General features: G+C 52.9%; 1 protein-coding gene across 1 annotated transcript in view; it reads left to right on the top strand.

The window, feature by feature from the left end:
• ABCA13 (ATP binding cassette subfamily A member 13) overlaps positions 1-25,583 on the top strand; it is a 395,455-nt gene that overhangs the window by 183,660 nt on the left and 186,212 nt on the right. The window contains exons 36-41 of the mRNA XM_086697122.1: positions 3,831-3,968; positions 5,194-5,371; positions 7,000-7,218; positions 12,307-12,503; positions 17,093-17,250; positions 18,878-19,108. Coding sequence (XP_086553248.1) covers positions 3,831-3,968; positions 5,194-5,371; positions 7,000-7,218; positions 12,307-12,503; positions 17,093-17,250; positions 18,878-19,108 — 1,121 coding nt within the window. The remainder of the gene's footprint in view (positions 1-3,830; positions 3,969-5,193; positions 5,372-6,999; positions 7,219-12,306; positions 12,504-17,092; positions 17,251-18,877; positions 19,109-25,583) is intronic.

The raw sequence follows: 25,583 nt of genomic DNA, 5'->3' as shown, positions 1-25,583 counted from the left end.
TTTTCATGTGTCTATTGGCCATCCTCATTTCTTTGGAGAAATGTCTGTGTCTCTTGCCCATGAAAAAAAATTTTTAACGTGTATTTATTTTTGAGACAGAGAGAGAGACAGAGCGCGAGACGGGGAGGAACAGAGAGAGGGAGACACAGAATACGAAGCAGGCTCCAGACTCCGAGCTGTCAGCACAAAGCCCCACGCGGGGCTCAAACCCACAAATCACGAGATCATGACCTGAGCTGAAGTTGGATGCTTAACTGACTGAGCCACCCAGGCGCCCCATTAACATGACATAGTTTAAAAAAAAACTTTTATTAATAAAATGTAGTGCATTTCACAAAACCCTGCTAATTTGAAAATATTTGTTTCTACATTTGGGAAAAGCAATCTCCAATCTTTCGTCCCGAATTTGTGTGGTAAGAGCTCCGTGAACTGTTACAGCCACACCGTGTCGAGTTTTCGGAAACGTTGAGCTGGCATCACGTGGCTGGGGGGGTTTTCTGAAATGCTGAACACTTCTGCATCAGACAGTGATCTTTCAGTGGTTTGCAAGGTGTTTGCATTCCTGGAAAACTCAGTGTGTGTTAAAACTGCACAGAAAGTTGTCCTAGGCTCCACTGGCTATACTGGGACGGGCCTCCCAGAATGCAGGTCAAGGGCAATTCTTTGTTAGGCTGGGTCGTTCTGCCCTTTGTAGGACCCTCACCAGCCCGGTTGCCTGCCCACTAAAGGCCATCAGTGCCACCCCCATTTATTAACCATGTTGTTTTGTTTTCTGCATATCTGATGCTCTAACATCATGGGGCCTCACTGACCCTGGAGGAGCTGTCCCCCCAAGGACAAGCCGATTCCAAGAGACAGTAGAGGACTTGCTCATGAGCTCACTTTTTATAGGCAAACCAGCATTTGGAGCTACCCCCTCCTCTGTAGGCCATCCTATCCCGGGCCGTCATCACCCCTGGGCAGGGGACCAAGCAGCTTGGGGGCGGCCTCTGTGCTCCAGAGCCTGTTGAAATTATTCAAATACCCAACCTCAGCCTGCTGCCCTGCCTCACGTGTTCGCATCTCCCCTCTCCCTCTGTCTCCCGAGTGACCCTGGTGCTTCCCTGCGTGGCCCCGTGTGGCGCCATGGGCTCCCTGCTCCCGGGCACTGAGCAGCAAACTATCTTTACAGGGCACCTGTCTCCTGATCCGTTGGCCGCCCCGGGCCTGAATAATGATAACAACCTACCGTTTCCAACACCCGTGCACTGGGCCAACCCAGACTACCCCTTCCCACGTTTCCAGAATGCCTCTGCAAATGTCCTGTGTTGAGATGCACAGTTGGAAAGTCCCCGGTGGGTAGGGAGGACCCCCTGGACGGGGGCGGGGGAGGCGTGTCTCCACCTTCTTCTGCCTGTCTTCTCCGTGGAGTGAGGGGCAGGTGCGGACCCCAGCATCCCTCACCCTGGTGTCTGAGCGGGAGGCTCTGTAAGGATCCGGGTTCGAGGTCACCGGCGGGTCTCTGTGCCTGTGCGTGTGCTCCCCGGCGGACATCTGGTCCTCCCAGACTCTGCTTTCTGTAAACCCTTCTTTATGTGCCTCCAGTGAAATTTGATTTCCTCGATCTGTCTACTTTCATTGACTTCTGCTTTTATCACTGTCAGTTTTGGGGGGCAATGCTAATGAGTTTCCTGGCCTGTGCCAGCCAGCAGGCAGCTCCCCTGCAGGGGACAAGCTCTGTGGATACACAGGGCCTTTGCGTTGATTAATGTGCCCGATTCCATATGGTGATGCGAGCAGGGTGCTCGTGCTCTTAGTGTGCACGTGACATAAGACACATTTGCATCTGCACGCCAAGGGGGAGTGCAGGGGACCGCTTCGGAGCCGTGTGGCCTCCCCCCATCCATTTACATTAATAGATTCATTAGCAGGACTTTAAAAGTGCAAACAGATTAGAGCTGGGATGGTTTAATTAGCAAATCAACCATTAATATCCAATTTGTTTCTCATCTCTATTTTCTGACCTGGTAGTTTCTAACTCCAAAAGGCCCCTGCGGTGTCTCCCATCCTTCCTGTCTCTGCAGCCTGGACCCAAGATCAGGTGTTGCTGAACCTCGTGGGGACCGTTCGGTGTCCTTGAAACTCGTGTCTGTGCGTCTAGGCGCCCCTTTACCCCTGCTAATGCGGACTCGGACTCCCCAAGGTGTTTTATTCTCTGTTCTCTTGCCCTTCCAGCAGGTGGCGCCCACTCACGCTGTCAAGGGCAGTGACCCACGGTCACTGGAGCGAGGTCGCTCAGCAGAAGACCACCTCTTGGTGGGGGGTTTGGTGGGGTTGTCATCTGCCGGCTCCTTATCTTTTTTTATTTCTGCAAACTCCTCGTTCGTGCATGTGCATGGGGCCCCTGTATTCCCATTAAGGCAGCTGAAGACACTGGGGTGTGCAGGAGGTGAGTGAGTCGTGTCTCCAGACCTGTTTGCATCCAGGGCAACATGCTCTTGCTTCTGGCCTGTGTTCAGAGAGGCGCGTACCGCGGGGCCGCCGCAGCTCAGCAGCCTGTGTCCTCCGACAAGTCTTGCTGGGCCCCTGTCCCTCGGGGGAAGGAGGGATGATAATGGCACCCCCCACGTCGGGTGGTCGCAGGACCATGTGAATGAATACAGGTGGAGACCCTGGCCAGTGGCAGAAGGGAGAGCCTGGGCAACAGGACGCAATTATCCGTGAGCCGCTCGTCCGCTTGCTGGTTAGGGGTAGTTACTAGTTCACTGGGGTCTTGGGGAGCATCCGGCCTGTATCTGTTTTCTAGGGCGTACGCGGACTGAGGCCCACGATCCAGGCGTGGAGGGCTGGCTCCTCCTGAGGCCCCCTCTCCTTCCCGTGTCCTGTTGATCTGCCCTCACTCCCTGTTCGTTCTCCAATCCCTGCCTGTAGGGACACCCCATGACCTCACTGAATCCAAATTATCTCTTGAAAGCCTTCCTGCAAATACAGCCCTGTTCTGAGTTACTGGGGGTTAGGATTTCAACGCGAAGTTTGGGGGACACAGCTCAACCCATAAGAGATGGTGGCTGTTAGGTCAGACGACCAGCTCCCCACCTTCCTTCACTTTCCCGTCCTCCTTTGTGACCGTGTCTTTGAATCCTTGGGTTAGGCGGGGTGACGGTCATGCGTCCGCCCTTGGCCGGAGGGTCAAAGTACAAGATTGTCCGCTTAGGCCTTTTATCTCTTAAGTGACTTGTCTGATACCCAGCACTCAACCAAACTTAGGCTGGAATGGGTGCGGTAAGGAAAATTGAGAGGCATTAGTAATTAAATCCACGTGTCATGGGGGCAGAGTGGCTATTAAGTGGGCTGCAGTGAATTTGGAGCATACGTCTGAAGAATGCCGATGATTCCTATGGAAATCTTAGCAGCGTGTATTCTTTGTGCATGTCTTAGTGGGTTAATGCCTTCATGGTATTAATCCATGTCCGGTAACCATGCAGAGGACAGAGGAGTGACAGACGGGAGGATGGCGGGCTGGGGCGAGGCTTACTCTGGGGAATATTTAGCAGTTGTGCGTCTCTCCTTTTATCTTTAATAAATACCTGCCTGTTCACTGAACGCTCAGAAGGCCTCTTGAGGGAGGTGGCTGTGAGGGGGCCCAGCCGCCGGCCGTGGGTCAGGCTGGAGAGTCTGGGCTCCCCGCATGGCTAATACCCATACCCCCGGTTGTCATCGGGTCCTGTATGGGGTGTGCCTTCAACACGTTAACGTGGAACAACATTTTATAATAATTGGCTAAGCCATTCTCTTACAGAATCTTCCAAGGAGAAAAAACCGGTTTTAATTGTGTCTTGTTTTTTTTTTAGGAACTTTTGGATTAAGGAAACCCTGGTATTTTCCCTTTACCGCGTCGTACTGGAGGAACTTGGGTGGTTTCCTGGCAAAGAGACCACACGCTCCCAGTTCTAACCTGTCCTTCTCCAGCGAGAACTTTGACGATAAAGGTTTGTAAAGAGTAGCCTTATTAGATGCGCGTCTTCCCTTCCGGTCTGTTTTGTTTCTGTTTTTCCTCCTGGTTGAGTCTCTGGAACTTGGTGTGCCTTCCTCAGCTGCCCGCTTTCGGGGGTCGGTCTCGGGCTCAGAAACATAGCTCAGGGCAACGTCGTAAGAAAGGATCCCCTGCTGACGTTTGCGTTGGGGGCCAGAACCCTGGAGTGTCGATGCACCTGTTGTCTGTAGCCCCGCTGTGGGCTGGGTGCGTCTGTGCGTGCGTTCTCTGTCTGCAGGACGAAGCTTCTGCTCTAACATGAATTTGTGTGAGAAATAAAAGGAGAGGTGGTCAGCTGTCAGGTGTAGTGTGCTGTAGAAATTGCAGAGTGTTTCACACACGCTAGCTTATTCGTCATGACTGAGAGGAGGGCCATCACTGCCCTGTCAAGGCAAGGAGCGTGCTTCCCAGTGGTGAGGGCAGGACCCCCATCCATCTGGGCTCCCCTTATGCCCCTTCCACAGAAGCATGACTTCAGGGGCAATTTACAGATATACAGGCTCCCATCATGATAGTTTTATACCACAAGTCAACGTTGTAAGGTAACCTTTTTTCTTTTCTTTTTTTTTGTTTTTAGATTTTTAATGTTTATTTTTCAGTGAGAGAGAGACAGAGCGCAAGCAGGGGAGGGGCAGAGAGAGAGGGAGACACAGAATCCGAAGCAGGCTCCAGGCTCTGAGCTGTCAGCACAGAGCCCGACGCAGGGCTCGAACCCTTGATCCATGAGATCGTGACCTGAGCCAAAGTCGGACACTTAATCCAGTAAGCCACCCAGGTGCCCCCATAACCTTTTTTCTTTTTTTTATTTTTCTGACTACACAAGTCAAATAGGAATCTTTGAGGACATTCGGAACATACCACACCACAACAGACTATCACTCATGGGCACTTTGGTGCGTAACCTGCCTGTGATTTTCCCTCTGCACACGTACAAATTGCGTGTGTGCGTGTTCCTTTTTCTCCTCTTACGAGATGCATAACAGAAGGGCACAAAAGTCTGTCATCAGCCACGCCATTTAATTGAGGCCATTATGTGATTTGCCTCTTGCTTTTGGTAAGGAAGGGTGTTTGAGTTGTGCGTGTTCCACGGAGCTCTAATTCGAATCCACGGCAGACGACTGAATTCGTAAGCGTGAGCACCACTGGGAGTCCTCCAGGCTGAATCTGCCTCTTCTCCTCAGGGTCCTCGCTGCCGATCGGGGAGGGAAAGCCAGGAGGTCCCCCGGGCGTTGCCCTGCTGTCTGTGACCAAGGAATATGAGCGCCACAAGGCGGCCGTCCGAGACCTGACCCTCACCTTCCACAGAGGCCAGATCACTGTCCTGCTGGGGACCAACGGTGCCGGGAAAACCACAGTCATGTGCGTGTCCTTTCACCCTCGTCAAATGCGGGTTTGATTCTAAAAAATGTCAGTTTACCTGTGAGACAGGAAGCTTAGGTTTCTTTTCTTCCTTTTGGTTTTGAGACGGAGTCGCTGTGTGCTCTGGGACAGACAGCTAGTGGGGAGTGCACAGCAGCCGCCCTCGGCTGGGGGCAGATGGGGCTTTACCCCTTTACCCCTAAAAAGACCCCGCAGTCTTTTATCCCCTACACATAACACATCGTGGTTTTACTTTAGTCTTTGAGTGTCCTACGACGCTTCCCATCTTATCTCTACGCTTAAGTTTGTTCGTGTATCTATGGGAAGATGAAACTTGGGAAGAAGTCTGCAAATGTTTTAACCAGCTGAGTATTTCTTTTTTCATGTTCTGCTTTTTGTGTGCTTGGGCTTTTTTTGTGAAGGCTTGGTGTTTGGTTTGGGGTCCAATGGCTCCAGGCTTGATTAAAGAATCAAATTGTGGAATCCCAGAGGAAAAACGAACTCAAAAGCGTGGGGCTCACGCAGCAGCCCTGAGCTGCCTGCAGAAACGGGTCTCGTCCCGGGAAAAGCCCCAACATGGCCAAACTTGTCCCAGGAATAAGGACATTTCTCTCGGTTCTGGTTTCATACGACTAACGTGCACTTAGTTAAACGTGAAAAGTATTATTTGCTTTGAACTTCCTAAGAAACGTGGCAAAGTAACATGTAGAAAGCTTCAGAAATTTCAATTAAAAATAGAGAAACAAGGAAAAGTTTTCCTCTTGGCTTGGATTGTGAAATAGAGCCGGAGATCCCACTGAGCGTTCTTGTAGGGTTTTCAGACTGGAAAAGTAGGCATTCTGCAGAGAATGAGTCAGAAAGCCAGCTTTGGGAGTACACTTTTTTCTTTCTTTTAAGTTTATTTATGTATTTTGAGAGACAGACAGAAAGCACGTGTATGGGGAGGAACAGATGAGAGAGAGAGAGAGAGAGAGAGAGAGAGAGAATCCCAGGCAGGCTCCACACCATCAGTGCAGACCCTGATGTGGGGCTCGAGCTCACCGTGAGATGATGACCTGAGCCGAGCTTAAGGGTCAGACGCTTAACCGACTGAGCCACCCTGGCGCCCCTGTATAATTTCTCAGAGATGTGGAAATAGTCTAAAACCTAAATAATACACTTTCTGAGATAAAGCAGCAGAGCCAGGCAGTCCTCGGGCTCCCTTCGAGGAGGCCACGCAGGCGAACTTCCTGATTTGACGTGGACAGCGCACCTGAGAGAAGCCAGGAGCTCCTGGCCACGGAGTTGCATGTCCAGGCTTGCGTTCCACTAGGCTTGTGTCTCTACTCAGGAGGACTTAAGGAAACACGCCATCTCCTTCCCTGGTTTCCGTGTCTGTAAAACAAAGTCGGATTTTACCGTCTTAAGCTCCCATGCCACTAGAATGTCTATGATCAGCAGGTTTAGGGGAGTATAAACATCATCATAAGCCCACGGCTCTGAGATTAAGCCACCCATCCTGCTAAGCTCCTTCCGGCTTGTCACCGTGTAAAAGCGGGTCCTTGGACGGTCGCCCTGCATCCCTCTGGGTTGCTGACATCGGGAGCAGCGGGCTCCTGGGTCCTCTGCTGATTTGTCGTCTCCGGCAGATCCATGCTGACGGGGCTCCACCCGCCCACTTCCGGAACCATCACCGTCAACGGCAGGAACCTGCAGACAGACTTGTCTGCCATCAGAAGGGAGCTCGGGGTGTGTCCTCAGCGGGACGTCCTGTTTGACAACCTCACCGTCCTGGAGCACCTGGTCCTCTTTGCTTCCATCAAGGCCCCACAGTGGACCCGGAAGGAGCTGTGCCAGCAGGTCAACAGGTTAGCACCCGCCGTGTCTTTGGTAGTGATGGGTGTACAAAGAGGTGCTTTAAAAGTACCTTTGGTGTCTTTGCTTATGAGAAGAGGAGAGCTAGCAAATTGTCCTTCACTGTGGAGTTAGGACACAGCCGCCAGCACTGGAAATTCCAGAGAAGGCTTCTCAGGGAGGACTCTGAACTTGACTTGGCCTGTCCTTGGGGTCTAGATGGGTGAGCCCACGTGGGAACGTGTGGCCGAGGCTGCGCGTGGAAGGTTTGTGTCTGGAGCACGGGGCCGGGTGTGTGTCCTGAAGTGAAAGAATGGGGGGTGGGCCGAGAACTAGCTCCTGGGGCCCAGCTGGATCTGCTAAAGGGGGTCAGACTTCTTCACACAAGCAGGTGCACATGGGCAGGGGAGGGCCAGCAGCTGCCGCTCCGGTAGACTTGTCCTGCGGCCCCAGGGCAGAGAGCACAGCCCTGGGGAAGGCCGGGGACAGAGGCCGCTTTGAGCGGGGGACCGTGGCAGCCTGAGGGGTGGCAGAGCCAGTCGAGGGGGAGAGAAGAAGTCCCAGAACTGAAGACTGTTCAATGTCGGAAGGAGCAGACTGTGTGGACCAGCAGGATGTCCAGGGTGGGGAGGGGAGGAGTCCGGTGGATGGCTGAATGCATTTCCGGTCTCCCTGGACCAGAGAGAGGAGGGAGGAACCGGAGGTCCCTGGTGGGAAATCAAAGCGGTGTCTCGGGGATGAGCTCGGAAGGACAGGTGGGAGCGGGGACAGCAGCCTGAGTCACGGACAGCAGCCGGGTGGACGGTAAAGTTTATGTATTTCAAGAGACAGAGTGAGAGAGAGTGGGGGATGGGGCAGAGAGAGTGGGGAGAGGATCCCAAGCAGGTTCTGTGCTGCCAGGGGCTCAATCTCACAAACTGCAAGATCGGGAGCTGAGCTGAAATCAGGAGCTGGACTGGGCCGGCTGGCCTAGTTCAGGAGGCGAGTCGGGGCTCCTGCTCTGAGAGCAAGTGAGGCCAGAAGAGTCACGGGTGCTGAGCTGGCAGGAGGGGCTCTCACCAGACGCGGGGTGAGGTGGTGGGGGATGTCCCCAGCAGTTCCGGCCTCTGCTCAGGCAGGCGGAATGTGGCGTTTTTCCTGGAAAAGGAGAGGGCCGACTTGGGAAGGAGGTAAAGTCATGAGTGCATCTTACAGGGGTGAGTTGGAGGGGCGGGACGTGTCTGACACCAGAGCCCCTGCGGCACTGCGTTTAACACCTTCTGTGCCGGGCACTGCCGCGGCCACCTGCGGGCAGCTTGCTACAGAGTGTCTCCCGGAGACGGGGACGGGGCTCAGCTTCCGGGCTGGGGAAGCCAGAACATGGCCTGGGGCTTGGCTGCAGCAGGGCTGTGCTGCCTGTCCCTTGGGCCGGTTGCCGTGCCGCACAGTCTGGGGTGCAGATCTGTGGGAAGCGGACATTTGCTGAGGGGAGAAAGGGGGTTCGCGGGCACATTTCTAGTGTTGCATTTCAGACGCCCATTAGGAGATCCCAGGGGTCTGAGGGGATGCTCAGGCAGTGCATGCAGGGGATAGGGGCTTAAATATGCGCTCTCAGGGCCATGGAGGGCGGGCGGCAGGCAGATTGGGTGGTCTGGCAGGTGCACGGGACTCAGGTGGGGGTGTTGGCAGGCAGGCAGGTGAGGGGGCACCAGGTAGGTGGGCAGGCAGGCTGGTGGGTGGTCAGGCCGGTGGGTGGGTCAGCACCCCGACAGCACGTGGGAGCATCTGGACTGACGCAGCCTGGGTCACCATGGAGCCCACGTCTGGGCCGTCAGTCCTGAAGGGATCTTGCCTGAACAATCCGTCTTCAGGCTAAGATGGGTCTAGCAGCACACATGGGAATCCTAGAGAGGTAAAGTGAGGCAGGGTCAGAGACTTTGTCTTGTCAGTGAGAAGACACACAACAAAACAAGACCACGAACCGGACCATGAACCAGAACATGGTGGAGGGAGGAATTCTCGGGGCTCAGGATCTGACGTAGAGCAGGAGGTAGAATCTGCACCGTGGTTACCTCGAACGCCCCGTGGAAAACCGTGTTGGACAAAGACTCTGAGCTGGTTCTCTGCCACCTTGGGCCCCCACTTTCCCACACCTGGAAGGGTCCGCGTCTGGGCTGATGTCAACCCCACAGAGGTGGCCGTGTTTAGGGACCAGGGGGCGTGGACACATCACATCCCTCTGGAGACACACTCCTGTTCTGATGGCCGTATTAAGGCTCTGCGGCAGGTGGAGTCTGAACCCGGTGGAAGGAGCCTCAGGGGACATCAGCCCATAAAATCACGTGGTGCACCACACTGCATGTTCACGGTGGTTTCTTCTGTTCCTCGTCTGTCCACGGTCACGCTGTGGGCAGCTTACGTGGGCCTCTGAGGACATTCTCCTCTGCGGGGGCCTCGTTTACCTCTCACGGCGTGCTCCGGAGAGGCCCGTAATAGCAAGAACCGTGCTCGTGACTGTGGAGGCTCGGACGCGCGGGGAGAGCGTGTGTTTTGTGCGCCGCAAGCCTGTCTTGAATTTGAGCGGGCACTTCGCGAGGGATGGCTGTGATCGGCCGATTGGGTCCGTAAGACCTAGATTTTTAAAAAAAAGGCCCAGGTAACCACCTATTCTAATTTTTAAAAATGGCACATGCTCCGTGTCACGGCAAACTCTGCGATTATGATCGGGTTTAAATCAAGTGCTACTTGGACTTTGTCTTTTTTTTTTTGGACGTAGGCGACCTTAACAGTTATCTGTTTGCTGCGTGTTACCTAGCAACCAGGCTGATTTGTACAAAAGCAATCTGTGTGAGATCACGTTTTAGGACAGCAGCTCCCGATTAGAGGGAGTGGAAACTGAAGACACGGGGTTTAGAGCCAGCACGCCCCGAACTGGGTCCGGCGGCACCACCTGATTCCCTTGACGAAGAGGATTGTTAAGATAGGAATCAAGGGAGGCGGGATCCCTGGGAGAATCTTCCGAGTGCGTATCTGTCAGGATGTCGGGTCTCTACTGTTTTGCCCTTGATTTGCCCTTGATTGGACATCAAGAAGTCAGAAGAGGAACTTGATCAGGACTTCAGTCAGGGAGATGTCGCTATGGGGCTCTTGGAGTTTTGGCACACACCGTGGGGCCCCAGGTGTTTGAGGGTGGTGAAGTTGTCAAGGTCTTGTGTGCAGGTAGATAAGGGAGGACAAAGGACTGGGCGCTGGGCAGGTGGCAGTGGACACAGTATGGAGACAATGGACAGGTGAGCAGGACCACCCAGGGGGCGGGACGGAGAGACCGGTCGGGAAGGGGAAGACAAGTTTGCTAAGGAGGGGCTTGGTCAAGTGCATCAGATGCTATTGAGGGTCAGGTCCAACGAAGGCTGAGGGGCGACCTGTGGATTTCGGGTGTGGAGGTCGTTGGTGACCTCGACAGGAGTTTATTTATTTGAGGGCAGGTGGTGGAGGGGAGAGCGGCAGAGAGAGAGAGAGAGAGAGAGAGAGAGAGAGAGAGAGAGATTGAGAGAGAGAGGAAGAATCCCAAGCAGACTCCATACTGTTAATGCAAAGCCTGGGCTGGAACCCACGAACCTGGAATTATGACCTGAGCTGAGATCAAGAGTCGAACCCTCAACTGACGGAGCCACCCAATCGTTACAAGGGGACATCACTCTTGGAGGGAGGGAGGGCCCTGCGTGAGTGGGGGACAGTGGGCAGCTGAACCTTGTGGGGTTGAGTGACTGCCAGAGGCCGGGACTAGCTGGGAAAAGGGATGTGGTGGACAGAGGGGGATGCGGGCCATCGACCTCTGGAGGACTGTGGTTTCTGGAACGACAAGGTCCCGGGTGCAGCTGGCTGTGAGTGGGTGGAATCAGGTTCAGGTCAAAGTGATGGAGGGGTTTGAGGTTTAATGTCACAACGTTCTTGAGGAGACCTGCTTGGGGACACCTGGCATCTTTCTATTTGTTTTCTGAGCTGATTGATCTCTGGTCAACATGCCTGAGTTGGGTTTAACAGCTGTATTGGAATCACCCAGGTGGGGCCATGTCAGTGGGCCATGTCTAATTGGTGACAGACGGTCAAGATTGTTATCTGCGGAAAATGCTCTGTATTCCACCCTGGGGAGCTACGTGAGCTCTTTCCGGGCCAGGATGGAAAGGTTGTAAATAATGACACAGACAGGACACATTTACTTAAGCATCCGACAAGCAGATCCTTGGGGTTTCACCCAAGTGTCTTTGCTTAGGCTTCTGGAACTTTCTAGAACTGGATGGTTCTTGCTCAACTGTGCGGAACCCTTATGATTCCTCTGGCGTCCAGCCTCCTGTCTGACTGCATGCTGGCGAGCTGGGAGTGGGAAGGATGCTCGCAGCTTAGCGGGCAGGGAATCCTTGGGCTGGGGCCAGGCTTGGGGAAGAAAGAACACGATGGAAGAAGGTGAGGAGGGGGTGAGTGTCTGCCGAGTTAATAGGGTGCCATGGCGGAGGGGGAAAGAGGAGACTGCAGAAGGAGGTGAAACTTTGCAGGGGGAGGCCTTCCGGGCCCCGGGCGTCTGGGATCCGGAGCCCCGCGGGAGGGCATCGACGGCTGACCCTCACACGAATGGATTCTGACAGTTCATACTTAGCTTGTGGCATTTCACGGGAACTTCCCGACTCCTGAGTCAGGAAGGCAGGTGGATACTGACGTGGGGCCGGGGGGCCCCGACTCAGAGGCCTTCCCCGGACCACCCTGTGGTGCATGGTGGAGCGGGACCTCCGCTTTGCTCCTTCTGACCCCAGCAGTGCACACTCTGGTGGAAATGCTGGCCCCTCGGCAGAGGGCACGGTGACATGAAGAGAGATACCTTGTCCGGAGAGGAGACGAGTCTCTCCTGAAGACGGTACTTGGTGGACCCCTGCTGGGCAGGCCTCGCACGGGGCCCGTCGGGCGTGATTTCCCCGGAGCCTCAGGAAGGCTGGTGCCTCCGCGTCCCGGAGCGCACGACGCTTCCAGGCCTCCTCCGCGTCCTTGCTCGTCCTCATTTGTGGGGTGCCGTCCGCCTTGGAGCTGCGAGGTGTCGAGGGGGAAGAGTGAGGGCTCCGCTCTTGTTTCAGAACCCTGCGGGACGTGGAGTTAACGCTGCATCGGCACAAACAGACCCGTGTGCTCTCCGGAGGCATGAAGAGGAAGCTGGCCATCGGCATCGCCTTCATCGGTGCATCGGGGACCGTGGTTCTGGACGAGCCGACCAGCGGGGTGGACCCCTGCTCCCGCCGCAGCATCTGGGACATTCTTCTCAAGTACCGAGAAGGTAGGAATGGGGCCATGGCACTGTCTTCCAGGGACACTGTGGCGTGGGCAGAGCAAGGAAGGCCTTTTTCTGTGAGGGGCCGGGTCATCCCCCCGGGGGGACACATGACCTTTGCCAGAAGAAGCAGCTGTCACGAGAGCCGACAGAGATCTGTCTGTGATACGGCATCTCTGTAGTGCCTGGGATCACTTCCTTTGAGTCCCATCTTCCCAACTGACTTCGCGATGGGGTTATCAATGCAGGCTGTATGTGATTTCAATGAAGACTGTACTCCTCTCGGGGCGCCCGGGGGGCTCAGTCGGTTGAACGACCAACTCTTGATTTTGGCTCAAGTCATGATCCCAGGTTGTGGGATGGAACCCTGCGTCGGGCTCTGCACTGGGCGTAGAGCCTGCCTGGGATTCTGTCTCTGTCCCTCTCCTCCCCGACCTGCTCTGTCTCTCTCTCTCTATAAAAAGAAAATTGAGCTCCTCTGAATTGTGTGCCATCGTGGAATCCTAGGTGATTAGAGCAGGTGTCCTTGCTGTGACGTAGGATGAGCCCTCCTTTCCTCGGGTGAGGAAACCGGGGTATGCAGAGATGGGCATGGGGTTTGCTCACAGCTATAGAGGGGGCTCGGGGAGCCCGGGTGGCTGGGGACTCTGGGCTGAGGGGTCCCTGTATCACCTGTTTTGTCCTGGGTTTCCAGTTTAGGGCGTGGGATGGGCAGATACTCACTCCCCACCTGGGACTCCTTCTGTGATCCTGACAGCCTCGGAGCATTGTCCCGGTATTTCACACAGAAACACACCAGTCGGGAAGGAAGCAGGGGGAACAGGGTGACTTAGCTTGTGACTATGGAGTCTGGAGAAACTCTGCTTTGCTTTTCTCTCTTCCCTTTTGAGTACAAGACCTGACTTGACCTGAGCCTTCTCCTCCCTGGGGGAGATTAGGATTTGCTGCTTAAGAAATACACAGAGCGGGGGCACCTGGGGGGGCTCAGGCGCTGAAGCGTCCAACTTCGGCTCGGGTCATGATCTCACGGTTCGTGGGTTCGAGCCCCGTGTCAGACTCTGTGCTGATGGCTCGGGGCCTGGAGCCTGCTTGGGATTCTGCGTCTCTCTCTCTCTCTCTCTGCCCCTCCCCCACTCGCTTGTGTTCTCTCTCAAAATAAATAAATCAATTAAAAAAAAAAAGGAAAGACACAGAGAAGGAACCAGAAAGAAGCCCTGTATTCTTAGCACTCAGAGGGCCGTGCCCAGAGGACCCAGGCCATCACGTGTCTCCTCAGGAAGGAAAGATACTTCATCCTAAGGCTGGGCTCAGGGAGGAAGATGGCACTAAGGAAACGTGAAATAACAATCCTGTTCCTTTTGGTTCCAGAAACGTAGAGGGGGGTGTGGATGCAGAAGACAGAGAAGAAGCAGGGAAACGGAATGAGCAGATGGTGGCTTTCTGTTCCCTTCTGGGTGTGGGCCTGGGATGGGGTGGGGCTGTACCACCACCAGGGGGTGACCCGGGAGGGGGGTGGGGCTGTACCATCAGGGGTGACCCTAGAGGGGGGTGAGGCTGTGTCAGTGGCTTGGGCTCATCTGACCTCCTGCAGCCTCACTGCTGTTTTGGAGGCCCAGCGGAGTGTGGGGGCCAGGGAGGCACCCATGGTCCACATCCCACACATTCACGGGTGCCAGGCTTTGGCACTGAGGGGGAGACACGTCTGTCAGAGATTCTGACTGCGTCAGCAGGGCAGAGGCCCAGAGTGGGGAATGCTCTGTGCTCAGACCTGACCCTTTCTGGGCCTCGCCTAAGCTCCCAGGGTCATCCGGAGACCACAGCACAAGAGATTCCCGACCCTTGCCCATAAAATGGGAGCCCCTGAACCTCTATGCCAGAGACCCTGAGCCCCACTTAAGGGAAGGAGGAAACCGAGATAAAGCTAATTAATTAATTTATTAATATTCATTTATTGAGAGAGAGACAGAGCGTGAATGGGGGAGGGGCAAGAGAGAGAGGGAGACACAGAACCCGAAACAGGCTCCAGGCTCTGAGCTGTCAGCACAGAGCCCAACACGGGGCTCGAACTCACGAACTGTGAGATATTGACCAGAACCGAAGTCGGACGCTCAAACGCCTGAGCCCCCAGGCTCCCTGAGATAAGGCTAATTTAAACTGCACTAAGTCATTTCCCTGCCACTCCTGAGTTGGGGCTGATGAAGAAGATGGGCGAGCAGCCGACCAGCACACAGCTTCCATCGTCCCCGAAAGCGTGAGTTGCAGTATGCATCAGCTAGCAAGGCTGCTGTTCTCCCGCACTTTAAAAACTAGAGATGGAATCTTCCAGGGTAGAGTCATGAACACAACGGTATCTCTGGACAGAAAGCCGATGCGATAGAATGTCTCATCCCGTTGTTATAACTTACTTGTTTTCTCACTGTCCTTGGTCGGCAAGCAGTGATTTCTGTCTCCAAAAAGGAGACCCAGAGGGCTGGCTGTTTCGTCTCAAAGGCGGGCTGCTCTGACTCAGGGTAGTGAGAGGTAAGCAGCTGAGTTAGGTGGTCCCTCTAGGAAAACATGTGCTCAGGAATCAGAATGGATCGCTGATTCTGGAAAGAACCCCACACTCCCAGGTGACCGTGCTGTAGCTTTGTGAAGCAGATGTAAGGACTGAACAAAAACAGTTGTTCCCTGCTGAGTAGAAAGAGGCTTTTCCGCCTGCACACCAGCGCCTGCAGGGCTCGGTTGGCCTGGGGCTTTATCTGCGTGTTCCCTGCTTTCCTGGGCTCCCTTGGAAGAATGAGGAAGGACAGGATGCCCGGACAAATTAGCACGGAACTACCTAATTCTCCGACTCACACTCTCGCTGCACATGACCCTGGAGAAACGATCACATTCCTGTGTGTGTGAGTGTTTCCGCGTGTAGGGTTTTGGGAGAAGTAAGTGTACTGTGGACGAAAGCGTGTGGCTCCATATCTGGTCCTTGGGTGCTCGGTCAGTGAGCTTGTCGTTACTATCATTAAAATAGACAAGAGGAGGGGCGCCTGGATGGCTCAGTAGATTAAGCATCAGACTTTGGTTCAGGTCATGATCTCACAGTCTGTGGGATCGAGCTGTGCTGACAGCTCGGGCCCTGGAGCCTGCTTTGGATGCTGTGTCTCCCTCTCTCTCTGCCCCTCCCCTGCTCATACTCTCTCTCTCTCTCAAACTGAATAAAACATTTAAACAATTTTTTTTTTTTTTTAAGAATAAAAGCACCTGGGGGCACCTGGGTGGCTCAGTTGGTTGAGCACCAGACCTCGGCTCAGGTCATGATCTCACGGTCCGTGAGTTCGAGCCCCGCGTCGGGTTCTGTGCTGACAGCTCGGAGCCTGGAGCCTGGTTCGGATTCTGTGTCTCTCTCTCTCTCTGCCCCTCTCCTGCTCACGATCTGTGACTCTGTTTCTCAAAAATGAATAAATGTTAAAAAAAAGACAAATTTAAAATAGACAAGAGGAGGTGGAGGTGGGGGATACCACTTTTGGAAGGGGGGGCATGGAACATACCACTGAATCCAGGAGAGACAGGAAAGCAGCATCTTATAAAGTAATGCTTTGCAGTTTGGGGGGTGTGTCTTCTTATCCCCTGAGAGACCATCCTGGGTCAATAATCAATATCTCTGGACTTAATATACTATTATTTTTTTTGGAATGTAAGTTCTGTTTGACGTTTATTTTTAGACCATTGTCTGGTGTGAGAATGCATCACCCCAAGTGTAGGTTGCACTAATCCCAGGGTCTAACCGGCCCCGAATCCCAGATCAGGGACTGAGCAACTTTTAGTAACCTCGAAGGACCTCTGGATGGGAGGTTGGCCTTGATCTTTGGGACACAGCTGTGGTGAGGGCGGTCACGGCACCCACCTGTTGCGCTGGGGTCTACATTTCATGGTTTCCTTTTGGATGCCTTTATTTATTTATTTATTTATTTATTTATTTATTTATTTAATGAATTGGGGAGACTAGTCTTTTTATCTTTCTGCTTTATTAAAAAACATCAGGGGCGCCTGGGTGGCGCAGTCGGTTAAGCGTCCGACTTCAGCCAGGTCACGATCTCGCGGTCCGTGAGTTTGAGCCCCGCGTCAGGCTCTGGGCTGATGGCTCAGAGCCTGGAGCCTGTTTCCGATTCTGTGTCTCCCTCTCTCTCTGCCCCTCCCCCGTTCATGCTCTGTCTCTCTCTGTCCCAAAAATAAATAAATGTTGAAAAAAAAATTAAAAAAAAAATAAAATAAAAAAAAAAACACACACAAAAAAATCAAATCAGGGTTCCTGGGTGGCTCAGTTGCTTGAGCGTTCAACTTCAGCTCAGGTCATGGTCTCACGGTTCGTGGGTTTGAACCCCCACATCCGGCTCTGTGCTGAGAGCTCGGAGCCTGGAGCCTGCTTCAGATTCTGTCTCTCTCTCTCTCTCTCTCTCTCTCTGCCCCTCCCCTGCTCAAGCTCTGTCTCTCTCTGTCTCAAAAATAAACATTAAATAAAAACAAACATCAAAAAAATTAGTGATGGGCTTTCAATCGTGTCCGGGATCCCCTGGGGGCCTTCCTGGTGCCCGTTCTGACGCCCCTGCCTTGGGACGCAGGTCGGACCATCATCTTCACGACCCACCACCTGGATGAGGCTGAGGCGCTCGGTGACCGTGTGGCCCTCCTGCAGCATGGCCGGCTCCGCTGCTGTGGTCCCCCCTTCTGCCTGACCCAGGCCTATGGCCAGGGACTCAGCCTGACGCTCAGCAAGCAGGTACGACGCACAGTGACCTAGGTATGCGGGAGAAATGCCCTTCCTGTGTGGGGCAGAGGAGACAAATTCGGCTGTCCTGTGACAGAGTTTTACACTTTGGACTCAAATCAACTGAATGAATATTGATTCTGAGTCCAGTGTTGCCTGTAATGCTGCTGTCCTATGCAGGGAGGCCTGAGGGCCTTGGGGTCTCGGTACATGTGGAGGAAAGGGTGTACCTGAGAACGAAAACATGGTCACTGTGGTGTGTGCACAGCATGCTCAGGAGCCGGCAGGGTGGGGGTCTGCTGTGGGCTCCTGGTGGTCGGGGAAGGGGGGCACTGAGCTGCAGACTGCGTTTCCTGGTGGCCCCGGACAGGGACTTACCGTGTTATGGGTGGACTGGAGAGGGAGTCAGTAATTGAGTGGAAGTCTCTGTGCACAGCGGCCCGGATGCCGGAAGAAATCCCCCAGGGCTGAGCGGAGCAATTAGCCCCTGTGACCCCAGTGCATTTGCACTGACAGAGGCATCAGATGAGGCTCAAAAGCACCTGATTGGTAACAGCATCCGCTGGGTCTGGCCAGGCAGTATCGTAGCCCAGATGCTCTACAAGTATTTTCCTTCTTATTTTTTTAAATGTTTATTTATTTTTGAGAGTTGAGAGTGAGAGAGAGACAGAGAGTGGCAGGGGAGGGTCAGAGAGACGGGGAGACACAGAATCTGAAGCAGGCTCCAGGCTCTGAACTGTCAGCACAGAGCCCCACACTGGGCTCAAACCCGTGAACTGTGAGATCATGACCTGAGCCAAAGTTGGACACTTAAGCGACTGAGCCACCCAGGCGCCCCTGGAAGTATTTTTCTGACAGTGACTGTTCTTTTCGGAGGCTAAAGCTTTATGATAATGTAGTGAGGGACCTCTGGGATAAAAGGTACATTTCAGAGGTCCTGTCAACCGGAGCCTGGCAGAGGTGGCTGTGGGGTTGGGATGCAGGGGCTGTGGGCCCTGAGTCAAGGTTCCTGCTTCCTTTCTGACTTGGGTAAACTATCTTGCTGTCCCAAGGTGCCTCCTTCCCTCTGTGGTTGGATCCTTGTCTCCCCTTTAAGAAGACCCAGCCCTGTATCTTGTAGTCCCCTTGCTAGGATTGTCCCCAGGCTCAGGGGGCCCATGTGCGTATAGCCCTCCCCAGACCTGTCCGAGGAGCCTGGTGACCACTGCCAAGATGGGCGTGTAGGTCTCACCTTGTTGGAATTACCACCAGAGATTTATTTTTAAAAAGGAAGAAGTACAGGGGAGCCTGGGTGGCTTGGTCGGTTACACATCCAACTCTTGGTTTCTGCTCAGCTCATGATCTTATGGTTTGTGAGTTTGAGCCCCATGTCGGGCTATGCACTGATGGCGTGGAGACTGCTTGGGATTCTCTCTCTCTCTCTCTCTCTCTCTCTCTCTCTCAAAAATAAAATAAAATAAACTTAAATAAATGAAAAGAAGAAGTACACCGTGTCCTAGAAATGCCCGTGGCTTAAATGATATTTCTCGACGTCGCTGCTTTGAATTGGAATTTCAGACGTGACCTCAGATGACGTAAAGTCGGTATTTTTGGATTAACGAGGCTTGCCGTTTTCTCGCCCCCTCTGTGGGATGGCCAGCCTTCTGCTCCGGAGACCGATGACCTGAAGCACGTCACTCGTGCCACGTCTCTGATCCAGACCTACATCCCTCAAGCCTTCCTCAGAGACAGCAGCGGGGCTGAGCTGGTCTACGGCATTCCCAAGGATGCAGACAGAGCCTGCTTCAAAGGGCTGTTCCAGACCCTGGAGCAGAACCTCGACCATCTGCATCTGACGGGCTTCGGGATTTCAGACGCCACACTGGAAGAGGTACGTTCAGCTGGTCGGGTGCGCTTTTAACTGACTACGTTTGGTTTGCCACCCTGCGTCGGTGGTGAGGCGGGGGTAAGGCAGCGGGGAGGGCGCGTGACGGAGAACATGGCCGTTTTTATTGTTTCCAGGGTCTCATCAGTGCCACACACCACGTAAGCCAATATGGACCGGAGCACGCCCCATGGGTCACTATCGTTCTTTAGGGAAAATCCGCGTTTTTAGATTTGAGAGCTTTGATGTCTTTACTCCGGAGTCGTTACATGTCTGAACGCTTGTCAGTAGTCGGGGGGTGGCTTGCCTTGTCTCCTCATCTGGAGACCCCCTGACTTTCTCCATGGACCTGCTTCTGTTTGGGAGCCCATGGCCCCACCCTGGGCAGAGGAGGAGATGTGCAGAAGGTCAGGCTCACGGACGTTGCTGGCTCCTGGCGAGCACCATGCTGCCCCCCAGTCACTTGGGACTTTCCTGTCACTTTCCTTACGCTTCCTGTCACTTGGGACTGAGCTGGCTGACGTCCACCTTTCAGTGTGGTTTCTCTGTACCAGCGGGAGGCTAGACCCAGGCATTTCCTCCAGGATGGCCGTGGGTGTAGCTGAACCCAAGGCGAGCCTTGCTTTGGGGCCTGGAGCTTGGCGAGCCTCAGCTGAGTTGTGATTTTCCCTCATTTATTATCTATAGAAAGTGCTGCAGATTTAGAATGAAAATCCATGATGCAGAGGGGAAATCTGGGCAGAGTCTCAGAGCCCTCTGTCTTCGTGAGGCAAGAATAGTCCTAGGAGCTGATGAAGTTTGTGGTTTGCAGTCAGCACTCAGAGTCGGAAATATTAGAGACCTTACAGAACCACGAGAATGGAAAGATCGTGACTTCTAGAATGTCGGAGATGGGGTGCCTGGGGGGGCCCAGTAGGATGAGCTTCTGACTCTTGATTTCAGCTCAGCTCATGATCCCAGGGTCCTGGGGTTGATCCAGCCCAGTGTCAGGCTCTGTGCTGAGCATGTAGCCTGCTTGGGATCCTCTTCCTCTCCCTCTCTCTCTCTCTCTCTCTGCCTCTTCTTTGCTCTCCTCCCTCCCCCCCTCCCCCCCCCCCCCCCGCCACTGCCCACCAAATAAATAAGCAAACTTAGGAAAGAAAAAAAGAAATCAAAGCTTGAACTTTGGGCTGTGTTTCGGAATGGACTCGGGGGGCTGGGTTAGCAACGTGACAGAAACAGCGACCACGTGTGTGTGAATCAGTGTAGATAGTGGCCGCAGCAACTTTTGTCTGGAATAAAATGGTCACAAAAGATGGTAAAATGTAACAAGATTTACCGTATATTGGTTTTTTTTTTTAATTTTTTTTAATGTTTATTTATTTTTGAGACAGAGAGAGATAGAGCATGAGCAGGGGAGGGGCAGAGAGAGGGAGACACAGAATCCGAAGCAGGCTCCAGGCTCCGAGCTGTCAGCACAGAGCCTGACGCGGGGCTCGAACTCACAGACTGTGAGGTCGTGACCTGAGCTGAAGTCGGACGCTTAACTGACTGAGCCGCCCAGGCGCCCTAAGATTTACCGCATTTTAAATATGTAGTATGTATAACTCAATATTTTCTAAATGAACCGCGAGCAGGACCCTTGTAAAGATACGTCCAGCGTCTGGGACTAGAGCATTGTAGTGGAAAGGGTGTGAGCTCTGCCCCTGCCAGTTCTAATCCAAATCCCTTTCCTTCCAATATCTAGGGCCTTGGGTACATCATTCTACTCGTGTGAGGCTGGGGGTTTTGATCTTTGAAATAGAATGACTGCAGCGGCTTACTTGGTTATTCTAGGGCTTTGCCATAACACTTCCTGCTCAGAACAAGCCAGTCAGCAATGGTAAAGGTTCTTCTTGCCTGTGGAAACACAGAGAGTGACATCATTGTCACAGCTTTGGAATGTCATGGAAGGAAGTCGTATCTGTGCTCCAGGGAAACGTGCCAGCTGCCGTGTCTTCGAGCTAGTAGTTGTGATAGTTGGGAACTTTGCGGTCACTGTTTTCCTGCACACGCAGGGACCCACCACCTTTGAGAGTTGTCTTACCGGTTTGGGTCGCTTGAAATGGAAAAAGATGGGCACCAGCATGTCTCAGGAGGTTAACATCCGACTTGGGCTCAGGTCATGATCTGAGGGGGTCTGTGCTGACAGCTCAGAGCCTGGACCCTGCTTTGGATTCTGTGTCTCCCTCTCTCTCTGCCTCTGCCCTGCTTGTGCTCTCCATCTCTCTTTCTCTCTCTCTGTCAAAAAAAAAAAAAAAACACATTAAAAATATTTTTTAAAAAAAGGAAAAACATTTTCTTTTTTTCTTTTTGGTCTTTCCTAATTGCTTTTATTTTCTCAGTGAAATGGGCAAGAAAGGCATCAGCTGTACATGAGCATGGGGAGATTTACCGACAATAATTTCCTTTGCATCGTAAAGTGGGGGCGTGGCCCGTGGAGCCCAGACTTGCTGTGCGGGTCTGTGGCCCAGCATCCCTGGGCTCCCCAGGGCGGGGCGGGGGGGGTTACCAGATGCCTGGTGTCTTGTTCGAGGCCAAGGGGGTCCTCAGGCTCAGCTGATTCTCTGCCCTGAGAAGAGGGCACAGGTGCATGCGGGGGTATGGGCCCACCTTTTGGACCAAACCCACTTGCGGATGCTGTAACGAGCGTTCATGGTCAGCTTCTGTACACTTGCATACTCACAGGTGAACACACATGGCAGGGAGAGCCAGCTTCGTGGAAGTGGCATCTCGTCTGTCGCCAGTGACGTAGGAGAGCCGACGCGTCCTGTGACCGTTCTCATTAGGTAGAGTGCGGTTCTGTGGAACACTTGGCTTGACTGTTTTAGGAATTCAGACATCACAGGGAAGAGTGGTGAGGGGTCTGTATGTTCCATGTGGATGCTTAGCTTTTAATGTTTTGTTAATCATTATGTATGTTTAGAGAAATGGCATATAGAAAATTCTTCTGTGTTTTTCTTTGTGTTTCTGTCCCTCCCTTCCTTCTCTCTTCCCTCCCTCCCTCCTCCCCTCCCCTCTTCCTTTCCCCCCTCTTCCTCCCCTCCTTCTTCCTCCCCTCTTCCTTCCCTCCCTCTTCCTCTCCCTCCTCCCCTCCCCTCCCCTCTCCCCTTCCCTCCCTCTCACCCTCCCTCCCTCCTTCCTTTTCTGCCACATGTTCAGGTCTAGCTGCATTTCCAGCCACAGCCCTGGATTAAATCAGAGACTTCTGGAGCAGAGAAGGTGTCAGCTCTGCCATTTACTCGTTTGTGCGTGCTGGTAGGGCTCGTTTTAGCTGCCAGAATCTTCTTTAAGCCACTCGTCTCCTTTATAAGTGTGGTTTTAGTAAAAGCTAGACAAATCAATGGGAAATTGACTTACACGAGCCACAGAAAGCTGTCACTTGTGGGGCCCAAGGGGCCAGTGGGGCGGCCTCTGTCACTGCGGACCTGCTGCCCCTGGCTGATGCAGGATGCCTTCCATATTAGGAATGCCCACCTTCTGACAGGGTTTAGTGGGAGTGGAAACCGAGGTCCTGGTAGTTTCCTACACCCCGGGGTGGTGATGACTCTCCCCCAGGGCAGTCCCCAAGGTTCGGACTGAATTGAGGGAGTTTCTCAGCACCCGGACCGCAGAGCCCCGGGTTGGAATCCATTCTCCAGGCCATTGGCCGAATGTGTCCCTGGGAGTTGTGAGAGCCACAGGGTGGGGTTGATGGAAGGGGCTCCTGGCAAAGCCTGAAATGCCCATGAAATGCCCAGGGAGCCAGCCTCGGAAGGGCTGGAGGGCTGGGTGGTGCTGGTTGGTCTTTCTCCCACCCTCCTGGATGGTGAGTTCCCCTGGGGCCTTCGTGCCCGTGGACCGCTCCGGGGCTGGGAGCTGGTTTTGTGTGTGTGTGTGTGGGGTGCCTCCTTCCCACACCCTGACTCACTGACAGCCTGGCCTGGCCTCCCCCGCCCGGGGGTCCTTCCTTTCATGGCTGATGTCTGTCCCCTTCCCTGTCCTCCACCCTGGAGAGAGGAGACTGTGGAAGAAGTCTCATGGCACCATGCCCAGAATCTTAAGTCAGGTTTAAAATTTTCTGGCCCGTGCCGCTTTGTAACAGGAGTTACCCCAACTAATGATACCGATCTTAAGCGGTGTCCATTTCCCCATAACCTTTGCTTCTATGGCTGCCTAATTTCTGTTTAAAAGGCTTCCTGGGGCACCTCAGTCTGTTGAGCATCCGATTCTGTTTTGGTTCAGGTCATGATCTCACAGTTCATTAGATCGAGCCCCGCATTGGGCTCTGCATTCACAGTGTGAAGCCTGCTTGGGGGTCTCTCTCTCTGCCCCTCCCCTCCTCACTCTTCTCTCTCAAAATAAATAAACATTAACAAAAAAAGCCTCCAGGATACATTTCGTCTTGCAGACCCTGAGTGCGGTGGGAGCAGCTGGGTCGGGGAGCAGCCCGCGTGTGGCTGGAACCCCATTCTTCTCCTCGATGAAATAGAAATTTCTTCCCTAACGTTCTCAACACCGTTTCTGTTTGGATCAGATAATGCGATAACCCTCAGAACAGGTGACAAACCGCAGGAAGTCATGCAAAGGTGAGGACTTCTCTGCATCACTTTCACTGCATTTAAATCCAGAATACACGTGCTGTGGTGTATTTGGAAAGTAAGCGTTTCTGTATTTTAGCCCTTCTGTATTTTTAGTGTTATCATAGGTATTTAATCACAGCACAGCTTCTAGAAATTCTTTGTTTTCAAATTTTAATGTTTATTTTTCAGAGAGAGACAGAGTGTGAGCGGGGGAGGGACAGAGAGAGGGAGACACAGAATCCGAAGCAGGCTCCAGGCTCCGAGCTGTCAGCACAGAGCCCGACGCGGGGCTCGAACCCACAAACCGCGAGATTATGACCTGAGCGGAAGTCGGACACTTAACAGACTGAGCCACCCAGGAGCCCCTAAAGATTCTAAAGTGATCTTTACACACAATGTGGGGCTCGAACTAATAACCCCGATATCGGGAGTCACACACTCCGCCACTGAGCCAGCCAGGCGGTCCTTGAAAATTCTTTTTATGCTAATTCCCTAAATATTCCTATTTCTGATGTGTATTTCCCTTTATTCTCCAAAATATTCTTTTTAAAGATTTTTAGGGGCGCCTCGGTGGCGCAGTCGGTTAAGCATCCGACTTCAGCCAGGTCACGATCTCGTGGTCCGTGAGTTCGAGCCCTGCGTCGGGCTCTGGGCTGATGGCTCAGAGCCTGGAGCCTGTTTCCGATTCTGTGTCTCCCTCTCTCTCTGCCCCTCCCCCGTTCATGCTCTGTCTCTCTCTGTCCCAAAAATAAAATAAACATTGAAAAAAAAATTAAAAAATAAAAATAAAAATAAAAAAAGAAGATTTTTATTTCTGAGAAATCTCTACACCCAATATGGAGCTCAAACTCACAACCTCAAGATCCACACCCTCCATCATCTGAGCCAGCTGGGTACCCCCAAAATATTCTTATCTATACCCCTTGATGCACCTTTTGGAAATTTCTTAATCTGTCTCCTCTTTTTCCTGTTTTCTTTTCCATTCTTTATTTTTGAAGTTGCATATAGGAAAACCCACTCGGTAAATTTTGGCAAAGGCATGGGGTCGTGGGACCATCATCAAAATCTGGATACGGAGGGAGTCCATCATTACTGCCTGCTTCAGGGAGTAATTCCTTCATGCACCTTGCTTCTCTGAAACCTGCTGTTTGTTTTTGCTCCAGATCCCGCCCCCCCCCACACCCATCCCCTTGGTGCTCATCCCCCGAAAACAAGCCCAACCGGAAGCAGCAGAACCAGTCGTGCAATTACTTGGGACATTTTACGTGTGCTTTTCCGATTTCCTGCAGTGATTTCTACCTGCCGTACTTAGTACATGCTTTGCACATAATAGGTGCTAACAGGTATCGGTTAGAGGCTCATGTGTCTTTCTTTTCTCTTGCACACATGCCGGTGCTCAAAAAGAACCCATCTGTCTTAAGGGCAACCATAAACAACCATCTGAAATACAGATTTAACAAGATAGAATATTACAGCCTATGTGGGCTTGTTTGAGAACAGGATCTTAAATTGAAAAAAGATTAAGCCTTTTAAAAACTTTCTTTTGTTTGATGGAGTCTATAAAATATCTATCTCAACCAATTTTGTCTCCTTACAGCGGGCAAGTATCGACTTTCTTGTCTTGTGTCTGTTATCGATCCACAGTCAGCGTGGATAAGCACCCTGCACGTGCTTTCCCTTTGTTCGCCTGTGCGGTGCCTGACAACTTACAGCAGGTGCATGGGGGCCTGTCCAGGGATGCTCCTGACTCTGTAGCTAGAGAGCAGATTTCATTTTCTTTTTCTTTTTTTAATGTTTATTTATATTTGAGAGAGAGAGAGAGTGTGTGTGCATGGGAGAGGGTCAGAGAGAGAGGAAGACACAGAATCGGAAGCAGGCTCCAGGCTCCCAGCTGTCAGCAC

This window comes from Puma concolor, chromosome A2, assembly GCF_028749965.1.
Source record: "Puma concolor isolate L17-30 chromosome A2, mPumCon1.1.hap2, whole genome shotgun sequence".
Lineage (NCBI taxonomy): Eukaryota > Metazoa > Chordata > Mammalia > Carnivora > Felidae > Puma > Puma concolor.
Note: the sequence above shows the minus strand (reverse complement) of the source record. Positions and strands in the feature narration are given on the sequence as shown.